Genomic DNA, 16,152 nt, shown 5'->3' on the forward strand with positions numbered 1-16,152 from the left:
CAAAAAAAGGACAAAGGCCAGACATTTTCAGGATGTTTACAGGAAGTGACTTGTAGTTAAAAGTGAGCCTGTCACATGTAGTTATGTGACATTATGAAAGAGGAATCAAGATTTTTATTATTATTATTATTATGGAATTAGTAACATAGTCAAGGCTCACATTAAAAAAATCAAGACAAAAATAATGTTAGAATTGTAAGAAGCATTCTGTATGTTTATTTTATGGAAATAAATAAAGTGCTTTATGTTCCATGAATCAATAACACAACAGAAGCATCTTTAGCTAGTCTAGGCAGAGCATTAGTGAACCACAGAAATACTATTATTTGACTGTATTCAGGTTTATCACTTTAACAAATTGAACCATTTTTGCAGATTAGGTCCAATATATTGACTTTTTAGACTGAGGAGGACGTTTTGAGTGATATATAGTGTGCTGTATTTCAAAAAATCAAGGCGAAATGAGATTTTTCATCGTTTCACAACTTCACATCAGTTATTCATTTTTTACTGATAAAAAAAATCTTTCTTTTATCTGTTTTACTGTTCGTATTTCTGTTTTGAATCCAAGCAGACCTGCACAAGAATCTTATTTAGCTTTTTTAATGCGCAGAACAAATGCTTCATGCACTGTGTTACATTACCTGCTCTGCTCAAAATGAGATGCACTGTGGTCCTTGGTCAGATGTTGTACAGGGGTCTATTACTGGAGATATGAGATGGACAAGGTGTCCATAACATGCTGTGGAAACACTGTTTGTGGGCAAAGGGCAGGAGATGAAGCCAGGGCCTGTCACGGTGCTGTAGACAAAAAAATCATTATGTTAAAACAGTATATCTCATCACAGATAGTATACATTAAAATAAAGTAAGATGTTCTGATGAACTCTTGCCATTAACTGCCAATAGATACTGTAACAATGACTGGCTTTGGACTTGAAGAGAAACAAACTCACATGTTGAGGAAGTTGCAAAGAACTGAGACATGTGATGGCTGAAAAGCTAGAAGAGAGAAAACATGAACTAGTTTCTCAGAGTCAGAGGAAATAAAAGTCTGCACTGAGGATGGTGACCTAGAGCTTGAGTTCCCATGAGTGAGAAAAATGAGTCAACTGAGAAAATATATGAATATATAAAACAGTTGTTCTACAATTACCATGAAGCATCATTCAAGTGTGCAGATTCCCTTGTATGAATCATAGAAAATAGTGGTCAATCAAAACCCAAGTGTCAGAACATCTCTAGATAGTGTAAAAAAAAAGTGGCTATAGAAACAAAAAGGCATTAACTATTCATTATATAGCTTTATTTCTATCATGACAACTCTCGGGGGGATTGGCATGGAAATGTACATGATAATGTTAATCTATTTTGTCTTTGAGGAATAGATCTGCTATGCTGCTCGTACTGAGACATGCTTCTGCCAATACATCCACAACATGCTCATGCGAGCTTGTAAGATTATTGCTGCTGCAAATATAACATACAATGAAATACCTCGTAGCGGATCTATACATGTGGAGCTGGGGAAGGTGGAGGGTTTCTGAAGCAAGCTACACTGCTACAGCAAGCTCTAGTCATGTATTTGAATGTTTGTTCTCATTGGCTACCAGTACAGGAGAGAACCAATCAGCTGTGACATGTGATGATGTCATTACGTCAGATTGAGTTAGACCTATCGGACTGCACCATCAGAGTTTCATGCCAGAACTCTGTATGTAACCTACTGAAACATCTCAGTTGATGGTGATTGGCCCCTGTGCTTAAGGATGAATCATGATCTGATGTAAACTTTCCTTGTCATTTCATCCCTGTCAAGGGACTTCATGATTTATAGACTCCGCAGCAGTTTTGCAATTAGTTTGGTATGCAAATAATAAAACTGGTATTCAGATTAGAGATCTAGGAACTTTTTTTTTTTTTTGCTGAGAGGAAAATTACATGAAGGTGTTAAGATAAGAGACGAGCTGCAAACCACAAGTTGAACAAAATAAATACAATCATGCAAGAAAAAAAAATCCTGCACTACAACACAGTTCCTGCTCAAAGTCTTCATCCTGTTTGTGTCAGCGAAAGAGCTGAATTTCCCTTGATCTTCTTAAAGCTACTGTAAAGACGTCTCGAGGACTGATCCCCACAGTGTGTTTAGGCTACTGTTCATCTGCGCTTATCTCTGAGGTGATAGGGCTAGGAGGACCCCCTAAAGGGCGGAGCGATTTGGTCGAAATTGAAGTATGGAAACTGAAATCAAGAAGTAGCCTAGAGTTTTCAATCCCGTTGCCTATTTCTTTTTTCTTAACAGAAAAAAAATACCTCGTGCGTTTTTAAAATGGATAGATGTGCTACCAGGATATAATATTGCAATCGACGCACAGTCCCACGCACATCTTAAGACAATAGATCTTATTTTTAAAAAAAATAATTGTAGCCCATCTTAAAAATTTAAAGCGAAATCGATACTAACGTAACAGTTTTTAATGTACTGATAGCGCTTCTTTGTTGTAAGCGTTGTAGGCTACTTTTAATATCTGCTTAATATCTGAAAAAAGCGGACGAGCAAGCTCGCTCTACAAAATCATGAGGAGATTATTAATTGGATATGTCGGGATATGTGAATATGGTTTATAAATCTTTTTTCCTCTGTCTATGGATTTGGTTCTCACATGGTAAGTGGTTCAAATTTTATTAAATAGTGTTTCATCCGCAAAAGTGGCATTTTTTTATGTTTTCACACAATAAATCTATTCTATATTTCGGTGAATATGTTCAACCTTGGAGCGCAACATGTGGAAAACGTCCTGTCTAAAAGAATAAGCACGAATGCAGTCTTTTTTGTGTGTACTTATTGGTTTCTGTCATGTAGTTTACTCTAAAATTTGAAAAATATTTATCTGTTTCAGGTGTGTTTGGTGATACAGATGTAATGCAGTCATTATCAGTGATGGAGGGCGATTCTGTCACTCTAAACACTGATGTTAATTTACAGAAAGATGATCAGATACTGTGGATGTTTAAAGTTAACAATTCAATCACTCGTATTGCTGATAGACAGAAGATCTATATAGCTAACAGAACTGTGACATTCAGAAACAGACTGCAGATGGACAGCCAGACTGGATCTATGACCATCAGAAACATCAGAACTGAACACTCTGGACTTTATAAACTACAAATCATCCAAGATGACGTTACATCCAAGAGTTTCTCTGTTGCTGTCTATGGTTAGCAATTTTACATGCTTAATGATGCTAAGAGATAAAGGTTTTGGAAAATGGTCAGACGATTATGTCGTTTAAGATGAATAACTCTCAGTTTTTTCCCATTTAAATTTATATTTCCATCATTATTTTCAGCTCCTCTTCCCATTCCTATCATCACCAGAGACAATTCAAACTCTTCATCATCATCATCTTCTGAACGGTCATCAGTGTCCAGATGTTCACTGCTGTGTTCAGTGGTGAATGTGGGTCATGTGACTCTCTCCTGGTACAAAGGAAACAGTTTATTGTCCAGCATCAGTGTGTCTGATCTCAGCATCAGTCTCTCTCTACCTCTGGAGGTGGAATATCAGGATAAAAACAGCTACAGCTGTGTGCTCAACAATCCCATCAGCAACCAGACTCAACATCTGGACATCACTCAGCTCTGTCACACATCTGCAGGTATGTCAGTGGTGATATTAGTGATTAAAGAGTATGTTTAAAAAGGTATATTCTAACCTTGTCCGTTCAAAGCCATGTTATGAGATGAGAACAATTTCTTGATTGAAATCAGACACTGCAGGACTAATGAATTAATATTATTCTTCTGTTGGTAATTCCAGGACCATTGCAGCAGTCGCAGACAATGGTATTGTTAATTAGTTTTGCGGTGGTGCTGGTCTTGGCAGTTGTGGGGGGACTATACTTTAACTGCAGGAAACGCAAACAAGCAGGATCAGAAGGCAAGTATTACCTTTTTCATTGAATAATATGAGCATTCTGGGACAAAATCGAGATCTCAAAATATGTTTTTGAACACCATTGCAGACTTATTTGAACAATGTGATATTATCATTAAAACAGTCCAGACTTGTGAGGAAGAGGTGCTTTATGCCGAAACAACATTTTGTGCACGCAGTGTTCACAGTACGGTAAGACACTGTACTGCTTTGTACAGTGAATCTGCATAAACTACAGATGTCGAGAGAAAGACATGCGCTTGAACACATGACAAAGCAGTAACTGTGCCACCGTGTGCTGCTGTCAGTGTTTCTTCTTACTTGTCTGCGCATGATGTGGCCTTTCAAGCTATTTAAACCACTCTTTTTAGCTTAATGTCTGTTTATGCTTGTTCTTTTTTCTGCTAGGCTTCAATTGCACATGGTACTTTCCCCAAGGCACAGTGCAATATCAGATAACTTGAGAAACACGTTATACCAAAAACGTCTTCTCATTTCTCAGAGCTAGTAGGGTTTAGGAAGGGTGTAGTTTTTTCCTTTACATTTATGGGCATTTTCTGCCTTTATTGGGACAGGACAGTAGAGAGCTGACAGGAAAGCATTGGGTGGAGGGGGAAAGGGGTGGCAGAGGACCTTGAGACGGGTATCAAACTCGGGTCGCGTGAGAGCGGTTGTGTTCTATGTCTGTGTACTAACCACGTGGCTATCGGCGCCGACGTAGGTTGTAAATTTAATGAATACCATGATTATGCTTTTGAAAAGCCACAGGCATCTGTAACAGACACACAGTCAGTGATCAAATCACAAAAGCCTTTATTTTAAACCCTGACGATTCAATAGCAGCTGAATGAAATGCAGGAAAGCCGTGCTGGAACCTCCAGTTGACTTTTTGCAGCTTTGCCAGTGATTAACAACGAACAGACAAAAATGAAAGTGTTTTCAAAATGCCCAAAATACCTTTCCAAAGCCAAACGAAATGCTCTGTTTGAAGTCTTCACTTTGTGGTGAAATTGTGCATGTACATCTTGCCAGTATTTAAGAAAGTTATTTAAAACGATTGAATAAAACATCATGCTTTTGCTATCATGCCCCGTGCTTGTAATTGTCTTTGTATTCAACTGCTGACCATGAGCCAGTTAAGAGTTAAGAAGTATTACAAGCACATTACCAGACTGTTGGTATATATGTATACACACAAACATTACTTATATAAGCATACACACACTCTTTTCATTGTTTTACGTTTTAATTCCTGATATCCATGTTTTGTTTTCTTTCAGAAACCAGATGAAGAGCACCACGTCATATACTCGAGTGTTAATGTGAAATGATCAGTGGTATAAGCCTTTTTTTTTTTTTGCAACTGATATGAAACCAGCATGTAAAAGTCATTTTCAAGTATTCACTTCTCTAGCTTACACAGTCATTTCATGTCATAGAATGCTAACAAATACATGAACATTCTACATTTGTAGTATTCATTTTTCCGGAATACTTGACTTTGATTGGCCAGCAGTTATTGAGCAGTCAAATGTTTCTGAGTAATCTCCACTCATGTGGGTAACTCAGTATAACTGAGCATTTATCCGGAAAATCGAATAGATGTTTTAATGGATTATTCCTAGTGATAACATTTGACCTTCAGTGTTTGGCGTCAGTTTTATCTAACACGCTGTTACTTGTTCTGTGGGTAGATGTTTACCTGTTAGGCAAGGCATGTTCATGCAAGCTCAGCTCTGTTGCTGGAATCCTTCTTTTAAATCCTTCATAGACACTTAAGTTTACATAAAAGCCTTCAATATTTTTTTTCTGCTATCTGCTCTTTTAAAAAGTACTTATTCTGCTATTAATTGTGTTATTATTGGCATACAAAATATATATTTATGTACATCATTTTCTATAATTTTTGGATCAGAAAATGTATTATGCATTTATACTTTTGTATTAAAATGCCTATTTTGTATTATTGTACCTGGAAGGCCACATCTAGTCTGACTGCTTCTGCCTTTTTGATAAATGGGAATGTTAATGGTTAACTCGCTTCAGTTATTATATATACTTCCTTTTTTTCAAACAGATTAGATCCTGAATGTTTGACACCCTTTTTAATCTGACCCTAACCAACAAGCTCTATTACACAGTAATTTTTTGACTAGAAGAATCTTGCCTCTGTGCTCGAGTTGTAAAACGTGGTGAATTCATGCAAGTGACACTAGAGGGAGCCAAAGCTTTATGCACTGTGCTGCATACTCAAAGCCATTTGGTTCAGAACTACAGCCACGAACAGAAAGAACTACAAACATGGTGGATGTGAGTGAGACGCTCTGAAACGGATTGCATATGGATTCGTCTTCTCTCTATTGCTCTCGCGATACTTTACACCGATGGTTTAAAAACATTATCATATTTACTACAGAAATGTTACTACATTTTACATGGTTAGAGAAAATAGATTTCTTTCGAAAATTTTAACACTCCAATAAAGGATACTACAACATGGTCAGGACAAAACATATATTATTAAAACATGCAAATTACTTAAAATGAACAAAAAACATCTTAAGAAGTAATTTTTTTTTTGTTCTTGATTGCATTGTTAACTCTGGCCAGTCATTGCTGTCAAGCAGAAATGCACATGCTATTTGATACTATTATTAGATCTGTCGTATTTTGACTATTATTATACTTTGTACCTGTTCTATCATTCATGCATACTAATTCATTATCTTCTAATACTCTATTTGCATCTATTTTCCTACTACCCATTATTACATTATGTGCATTAAAGTCTCCACATATAACATTTTACCTAATGTGCTCATCCTTTCCAGATTTTAATCACTATTACTAAATTTTATTTATCTGTACTTATCAAATTATATCTCACTCCACATTGCACAAAAAAATTGACACTCCACCCCCATTTCCATTTTCCTTATCTTTTCTAATTGTTGTATACCCTTGAATTATACAATTCCACCTTGGTTTGAGCCATGTTTTTTGAATACAAATGATATTGTGCTTTTCCTGTATATTGAATATAAATTGTTTAAACTCTAGACCATTGTCAACCAGATTCCTTGCATTTAATTGCTAAATATTTACAACCATGGATACATCACCCCCGAGAGATATTCTTTATAAAAGTTAAGAGTCAACCACATCACCCTAAAATGCCTCGTTTTGTTTCTCTAAACACTGATGTAAAAGAACAGAGAAAGGATCAAATACTGTGGATGTTTGGACCTCAAGAGAGTAGTATAGATGAAATCCACAGACAGAGCATCTATATTGATGCTAATCCAACATTTGAGAAAAGACTCCAGATGGACAATCAAACTGGATCTCTGACCATCAGAAACATCACAAATGAACAATCTGGACTTTATACACTACGGATAATCAACAACAGAGGAAATGCATGCAAGAGAGTCAATGTTACTGTCTTTGGTGACAAATTGGTGGTATCCTGCCAATGATGCATTTTCAACGATTCATCTTTGATTTATAAGTGTTTTTAAGACATTTCTCTGATAATGGGTATTGTTTTATATTTCCTAATGGAAATACATATGAATAGAAGGAAGAAAGAAAATATAGTGTTGACGTTTTAGCTACAATGTGTATCAAAGATTGTAGATTGGGAAGAAGGAGGTGGGAAAACTATTCATCAAATTATTTCTTTAATGATTGTATATACTACAGAATATCAGACATGATGTGAGCTGTAAAGTAAAGATCTAATATGAATACTTGAATACCTGCTTAAGTGAAATGTAATATGTGCAATGACATAATCCATCAGGATAATTACTTTCTTCCAAAGTTTAAACTGTATTATATTCATATTACACTAATGACTTCTCTGTGTATTACAGCACTGAATGAGCATTCACGTCACACAAAGTCTTATAGTGCTGCTGGTCATAGAAAATGAAAATGAAGGCAAGTATTGACATGCAAAAATTAAACAAAGAAACTTTTAAAGTTTATTAAATGTAGTTATGTTTATTAAATGTCAAATTATTATTAAAACAGCTCAGACTCAGGATGAAGACATACATTATGCTGATTTAAAATTCAGTGCACAACTGTTTCAAAGTACAGTGAGATATATTGTATTAATTTGTGAGGTGTGCCTATTGTCCTTATGTAAACATCCTTAGCTTCTTTACATCCATGATTCATGATCACACTGCTTTGCTTCTTACTGGTCTGCTCAGTTGTAGTAAATAGAGCTCTTGTTTAACATAAATCTATCCTTCACGTTTATACACTGAACAAAATAATAAATGCAACAATTTATTTTGCCCCTGTTTTTTATGAGCTGAACTCGAAGATCTCATACTTTTTCTATGTACACAAAAGGCCTATATCTCTCAAATATTGTTCACAAATCTGTCTAAATCTGTGTTAGTGAGCACTTCTCCTTTGCCGAGATAATCCATCCTCCTCACAGGTATGGCATATCAAGATGCTGATTAGACAGCATTATTAGTGCACAGGTGTGCCTAAGGCTGGCCACAATAAAAGGCCACTCTAAAACTTATTGTTTGTAATAATCTTAGGTTAGGTGTCATTTCTTGTGCGTGTGTTTACACGCAAGCATACACTCGTGCACACACAAACATACTCTGCATTCCATTAGGAAGGGCTCATCCCTAACCCCTTCAAACGGAAAGGAAGGCCCTTTGAAGTGGCTTGTTTTAAGCACTTCGGTTTGGTACGACCCTTCACTATGAAAATGCTAATGTTTTTGTGTAAACAGAATTGGAACAGAAACTGTAACTAGAATATATCACTTTTTCCACTTCCAAAAATATTACTGTTCAGTTAAACCACAAAGGCACTTTCAATTAATGTATTCCCTCTGTATCTGTATCCTTTTTTTCCAGTTTCATTTCTGCACGATCTTACTTGTGAAACGTGCCATGAAAGTACTGTGGGATTTGTTGTTCTTGTCTGATAAAATGTTTGTCATGTTTTCATTTATTAGGAACTTTGTAAAAAGCCTGAAGATCAATGCAGTAACTATATTTAACACTGATAAGATCTATAACAATCAAGAAAGCACACAATGTAAACAATGTGACTTTAAATGCCATTCAAACAAAATAACTCATTGTGATTGCAATGTATAGCGTTGGGTGCCGTCTCATATCAATGTAGCCTTTCAGAAAATTGCCTAACTTTAAAGAATGTGCCATGAGAAAGGTACTTTTTGTAATTCTAGAAGGTGTGAGCTCCATTAGTTTGGGAGATTCACAAAAGTCAATATTAACATATTACATTTCAATAATAATACATCATTTTTGTCACTGTGTGCACAGCATATGAAAGAAGTGCTCCTTTGTTCCCTAGATATTTATAACTCTTGCAGTATTACTGTCCTGCAAAGTTCAGAAAGTTTCTAGTAAATCTGAAGACCTTTATTAGATGCTTCAGTTGTGTTTAATTAGGGTTGCAGGACAGTGGCCCTCCAAGAACAGGTTCGGACAGCCCTGAACTAATGTAAAGGAAGTTAAATGCCGCCCCCTACAGTACACAGCAGTGTGTGCTGTTATATGAATATTGATGTTAGATCATCATGCATTCTCAAAAAAAAAAAAAAAAAAAAAAAAAAAAAAATATTATATATATATATATATATATATATATATATATATATATATATATATATATATATATATATACACACACACATCAAAAAGCATATCAAAATCACAGAAAATTTTAATCTGAGAGCCTCAATATTTATTAAGTATTACTTTTTGAGAAGATTAAGAATTATTATTGTTTTTTTAATACTGTAAGTTTACTGGGAATGTGTTTTCACGAGTTCGCATTTACTTATAATTAAATAAAGGTTATGCGTATTTGGCGTCCGGGGAGAGAGCTCCGAGCCCGGCAAGACTCCCGAGCCCGGGGCACCCCCACCCCACTCCCCCCCACGTCTGGGGAGAGGGGTCTGAGCTCGGAGTCGGGCTTAGCCCAAGTGCTCCCCTGAGTTCTTCTACCTGAGCTGGGGTAGAAACTTGGCTGAAGGTGCGAGATCGGGGTGGCGGAGGGATTCTGAAAGTCGAGAGATAACGAAGGTAGGATGTACTTGATTATTTATAGGCGTTTTCTCGAGCTGATTGGTAAACAGTGTAATTGCTGATGATGATGAACTGGCTGTGTTAATTATCCGTGCACGCTCCTCCTGAAATTCGTTTGTGAAACGTCACTTCACGAGTTCGCATTTACTTATAATTAAATAAAGGTTATGCGTATTTGGCGTACTGTCCGGGGAGAGAGCTCCGAGCCCGGCAAGACTCCCGAGCCCGGGGCAAGATCGAAAAGGCTCCTGCGGGAGCATACACTGCTGAGGCAGTGAGGATAATATGGAAAAGGCTCTTGGGAGAGCTGGCACTGCTGCGGCGTTGAGGAAATATGGAAGGACTCCTGCTGGAGCTGACACTGCTGTGGCATTGGGGGATACGGAAAGGCTCCTGCGGGAGCTGATACTGCTGCGGCAGTGTGGAAATGCGAAAAGGCTCCTGCGGGAGCATACACTGCTGCGGCAGTGAGAAAATATGGAGAGGCTCCTGCGGGAGCATAAACTGCTGCGGCAGTGAGAAAATATGGAAGGGCTCCTGCTGGAGCTGACACTGCTGGAGCATTGGGGGATACGGAAAGGCTCCTGCGGGAGCTGATACTGCTGCGGCAGTGTGGAAATGCAAAAAGGCTCCTGCGGGAGCATACACTGCTGCGGCAGTGAGAAAATATGGAGAGGCTCCTGCAGGAGCATACACTGCTGCGGCAGTGAGGATAATATGGAAAAGGCTCTTGCGGGAGCTGACACTGCTGCGGCATTGGGGGATACGGAAAGGCTCCTGCGGGAGCAGACACTGCTGCGGCGGTGAGGGAATACGGAAAAGCTCCTGCGAGAGCAGACACTGCTGCGGCAGTGAGGGAATATGGAAAGGCTCCTGTGGGAGCTGGCACTGCTGCGGCGGTGAGGGAATACGGAAAAGCTCCTGCGAGAGCAGACACTGCTGCGGCGGTGAGGAAATATGGAAAGGCTCCTGCGGGAGCTGACAATGCTGCGGCGGTGAGGGAATATGGAAAGGCTCCTGCGGGAGCATACATGCTGTGGTCGTGAGGGAAAACTGAAAGGCTCCTGCGGGAGCATACATTGCTGTAGCAGTGAGGAAGTACAGAAAGGCTATTGTGGGATCTGACACTGCTGCGGCAGTGAAAAAATACGGAAAAGCTCCTGCGGAAGCTGCCACTACTGCGGCAGTGAGGGAAATACGGAAAGGTTCCTGCGAGAGCATATATTGCTGTGGTAGTGAGGGAATGCGGAAAGGCTCCTGCGGGAGCGGGGTGCCGTTGGAATGAGAAATGGAGATGGCTAGGGAAAAACGGGTGACTGATGAGGGTTTGGTGGGCTTTCTTGAGATTTAAGCGGTATGATCGGATGTAGCTCTTAAAAACTTCTGATGACCAGCGACCGAGTGTTTGGATCTGATGTTGGGAAAGGCCATTTTGAGCCACTGTGATGGCTGCACCTATTCTTAGGGAATGGCTGAAGAAATCATCAGCTGAGATAGCAAATAGACATAAGACAGACTTTAGGCGCTTTTAGAACCAAAAACAGGAGACAGGGCGGCTGGAGTCATCTGTGAAAAAGAGGGTCAGAAAGGGATTTAGCTTGAGATTTCCTGAGCTGAAGGAAGGCTAGGAGAGTTTGGTATTGGAGAATAGGTGAATGGAGATTAAAAATATAAATAAAGTGGCCATATCATATGATAATATTGTGTATTGTCGATCTTACAGGCTGATAATATGACGATTTGAAAAGTGACCATATTGCCCAACTCTAGCGGGAGCGAGAACTGCTGCGGCACTGAGGAAATATGGAAAAAGGATCCTGCGGGAGCGGGCACTGCTGCAGCAGTGGGGAAATACAGATGGACGCTCCTGCTGGAGCAGGCACTGCTGGGATGCTGGAGTGAGGATGGGCTATTATGGATGGATAAGGGGATGTTTAAAGAGGGTTAGCTATGGTGGGTCGCGATTTTGAGTGAAAAGGGATGGACTGGCGTTAAGGGGGTTGGCTGATGAGGGTTCGGTGATCTTCTTTTATATGGAGTCATTAGGGTATGGCGGAACAGAGAAGTAATGGGGAGCATGAGAGGAGGAGGAAAGATAGCTGCTGGAGCCGCCTGCGGAGATGTGTTTACGCTTGGGACGGTTCTGGTAGTGGAATAAAGTGAGGATAAATGGCGGGCATTGGGGCCTGCGCTATTAGCAGAGGAATGCTCACACTTGGGACAGCTCTGGGAGTGGAAGAGAGAGGGGAAAGGCGTACAACGGGGCCTGAGCCAAGGGTGTTTGGAGGGATGGGTAGGGCGGAACATAGAGAAGGAAGGGGGAGCAAGAGAGGAGGAGGAAAGATAGCTGCTGGAGCCGCCTGCGAAGACGTGCTCACGCTTGGGACGGCTTCGGAAGTGGATGAAAAGAGGGGGAAAGAGAGGGTGAACGGCGGGTATAGGGGCCTGCGCCAATATGAGAGGCAATGTCACACTGGGGTTAGACTGTGGGGCTGCAGGCCATGAGTATGGGAGAGGGTTGTCGGAAAAGGGTTGTGGATGGGTCTGCACTGCTATCGGAGGCATGCTCACGTTAGCGTCTACTACGGCAGCTGGAGGCCACTGAAAAGGAAAAAGGAGGTAAGAAGTAGCAGGAAGAAAGTAAGGGTCTGGGTTGCAAGTGGAAGCAGCTTCGCACTTGCTTCACGTGTTGTTGGTCACAGGAAGGGAATCCTGAAGACCCTGTGTGCAACCTGCACTACTACCGGAGGCAGCCTTATGCTAGTGTTTACTACGGGAGCTGGAGGCCGCTGAACAGAAAAATGGTTATTAATAGAATGAGGGAGCAGAAGAGTTGTGGGCATGTTTACAAATGGAGGCAGCCTCACGTTTGCTTCAGCTGCTGTAGCTGTAGGCCATGCGAAGGGGTTGGGGTGTGTGATGTCTTGAAGAACCTGTGTAGCCTGCACTGCTAGCAGAGGCAGCCTTATGCTAATGTCTGCTACTTGAGCTGGAGGACACTAAAAAGAAAAAAAGGAGGGTTAGAAGTAACAGGATGGAAATACTGGGATGTGCAGGCCAGTGTTGCAAGTAAAAGCAGCTTATGCTTGCTTCGGCTGCTGTAGATGTTGGCTGCGGGAAAGTAGAGGGGTTAGTAACATTAGACAATTCCTCGAGCCATGTCCACATTAATATGTTCTGGTTGAAAAAACATATTTTCCTCTCATTTTGGCCTTCCAGCCTTTTTAAACACTCTCCAGAGTGGATAAATTTGAAGATGCTGTTTTCACGTTGTAGTATGGACTGTAGAAACAGAGGCTTTTGAAAACTAAGCATGTTTAGTCTTGTAACACATTCTACCAATAGACATGTTTATAGCAGTAATGTTAACTTGCAGTTATGTGCTATTCACTTTCACATGGTTTCTAAAAATTTATTTGCATGCTTTTCATATTACAGTCCTAAAAGACAACAGAAAATTTACTCACAATTGCTGTCCTGCGGAAAACACGAGGGCAGTTGCGTTTTAGATCAATTCTGAGTGATCGCCCCAGTAAATGGTGAAATTTCCTTAAATAAATTGATCCTGCCGGAAAATTTAATGAAACTTATGTCTGTATCATCTGAGTGAGGTTTGGACATGCACAGCAAGGCAGGTGTAACCTTAATGGGTTCAGACATTTAGTGTGGATGACAGCTCTGAAAAAATGCCTTGTTGGCTTAATGGTTAAAAATGGCATCGACATCAGACAGAATTACGTCATAACATCGTTTAACAAACTTTAGCAGCGAAACCTGCATTTGAGCAGCTTCACCTGAAAATATTAATTTGCAACACGCGGTCTGCGCCGCTAGTGGAGGCAGCCTCGAACTGCGTTGCGGCCGGAAAAGCCGTGGTGAAGGGCTGAGCCGCGGCAGGAAGTGAGTGAGGCTTTGCTTCGGTTAGATCTGGGGCGCGGCCACATTACTTCTCTGGTGGTGTCGAGCGAGGCGAGCTCGGGGCTTTGCACGGTCTATTGGCGGCAGCGTGTGGCTGTTCGAGAAGAGCAGGTGTCGCGATAACGCTTGGTGCTCGGCGGCTGTGTTAGGCGGGATAGGAGTGATCATGGGGCCGGCGAATTGCAGCAGATCTGAAAAAATCCCCGGTCTAACGTTAGATCTCTTTGTTGGATGGAAAATTGGGTCTGTGATGAGATGGTAAACTGCGCGAACCGAATTCTGAAAGTCGAGAGATAACGAAGGTAGGATGTACTTGATTATTTATAGGCGTTTTCTCGAGCTGATTGGTAAACAGTGTAATTGCTGATGATGGTGAACTGGCCGTGTTAATTATCCGTGCACGCTCCTCCCGAAATTCGTTTGTGAAACGTCACTTATAAAGCCTGTATATCCTAATAATAATGTAGTGCATTTAAAAAGTACATTAAGTGCATTTGTATAAATGCTTAAAATCAACATTCTTGCAATGCTTTTTAAAGGTTATTCATGAAAGCAACAGGATTTGTCATCTAAAAGAGCATGTGTAAGCAGTAGGATGTCCATCTAGGATTGTTTCTAGGTGCTTTTTGAAGAGAAAAGTTTGCTAGGCTAGTCTGGAAGGCTGCTATATCTAGGGCTTTTCGATTCCAAATTTTTTGGAATCAACTCCGATTCAGATTCCTGGTTCCGGAATAAATGGGAATCAATTCCAAGAATCTATTCCTCACTGTTGTTTTCGATTCTTTTTCAATTCTTTTTTTTTTTTTTTTTTAGATTGAAGGAACCTAATCTCATCAAGATGACAACGACTAAAATCTAGATGTCAACCACACTGCTCGCCTAAAGCAGCTTCAAAGTTCTCTCCTCTCTGCTTTGACAGTAAGATTTCTGTCGTGATCACCAATACTATGGAAGGATTTGTGGGTCTTCATTATTCAATCAAACATTCTGTGTTTGAAAGTAAAACTTATTTTTTTACGAGCAAGAGGTCGTGTAGGCCTACCGGGTAAGATAACTTAAGATCTTAAACTCAGTGACAAGTGAACTTTATTATCTCCTCTCATCCTGACGCTTTACTATTGGGGGCTCTGGCAGCTAGTTATACTGTTGGCTAATCAAATCTACAACTGGCTTAGCTAACCTTACGTATTTATGGGAGAGCATGAGACGAGATAATAATTAAGTTCACTTGTAACTGAGTTTAAGATGTTAAGTTAAAGAATAATAAAAGACACAAAAATCATTCCATACAATACAAAAAAAAAAAAAACTAATTAATGACCACAAGGTGGCAGAATCAGTTTTAAATATTTAAACAATCAGGAAGCCTTCAGCGGAAACACTCTGAGGTGAGTCACCATGCATGGCCACACATTGCCAAAATGGCAACCAAAAATACATATCTTCATTTCAAAAGATAAAACTGGATTCCCTGTCGAAGAATTAGATCCCAATTCTTACGTCAAAGTGACAAACAGGCTATTGTGATACAATATTCGATATTAAAATTCCATTAATATGATGAGGTGCATATCAAAATAGAGAGGTTTTAGCAGCATTGTGTTGTGATCACGCTAATGAGGTAAACCAGTCATGCACAACTACTGGTAATGTTATTTTATATTAAGTTTCTCTATAATCAGGCTTTTTTTTTACATGGAAAAGAAATAAGCTGACTTTAAAAGTGGAAGTAGGCCTACACAAATAAGTTCTATTTTATCCAGTAGTACAAATACATTTTTCTTCATCAGGATAATTATGTGATATGCAGTGGTAATTTATCAGTCTTAAGTTGGATGAAAAACTATGTATACTCTCAGAAAAAAAGGTACAAATGTTGTCACTGGGGCAGTCCCTAAGTACCTAAAGTGTACATATCAGTACCTAAAAAATACAAAAGTGTCCCTTTAAAAAGTGTACCGCCCCAGTGAAAGCGTTTGTAGGCCTACCCACTTCTTTCAGTTTTTTTTTTCTTCTTTTTTTAACAAACATGAAATGGCTAAAACTGAAGCGGTTGCATTAATTGTAAGTAATGTTCAATTTACTCTTAATTACATACTGCATATTGATAAAACTGTTTATGATAATACTGTTTGATGAAAATATCATAGTTGGTTAGATTAAGATCACCTACAGACCTTTAATGTGTAGTGAAAG

General features: G+C 39.5%; 1 protein-coding gene across 4 annotated transcripts in view; it reads left to right on the plus strand.

Annotated features, from left to right (window-relative positions):
• The first annotated feature begins 1,942 nt into the window (after nt 1-1,942).
• The window catches only part of LOC132131737 (natural killer cell receptor 2B4-like), a 114,946-nt gene continuing 100,736 nt past the window's right edge, over nt 1,943-16,152 (plus strand). The window contains exons 1-5 of one of the 4 annotated variants that reach the window (XR_009428929.1): nt 2,500-2,666; nt 2,901-3,221; nt 3,354-3,662; nt 3,824-4,132; nt 5,221-5,731. Coding sequence is in view for 1 of the 4 variants with exons in the window: in XM_059543831.1 (XP_059399814.1) it covers nt 2,600-2,666; nt 2,901-3,221; nt 3,354-3,662; nt 3,824-3,966 (840 nt within the window). In the remaining 3 variants the exon portion in view is untranslated. Of the gene's footprint in view, nt 2,255-2,499; nt 2,667-2,900; nt 3,222-3,353; nt 3,667-3,823; nt 4,469-5,220; nt 5,732-16,152 lie in introns of those variants that run through there. The other 3 variants (XR_009428927.1, XM_059543831.1, XR_009428926.1) reach the window with 3 other exon arrangements.

The sequence above is a fragment of the Carassius carassius genome, chromosome 48, assembly GCF_963082965.1.
Source record: "Carassius carassius chromosome 48, fCarCar2.1, whole genome shotgun sequence".
NCBI lineage: Eukaryota > Metazoa > Chordata > Actinopteri > Cypriniformes > Cyprinidae > Carassius > Carassius carassius.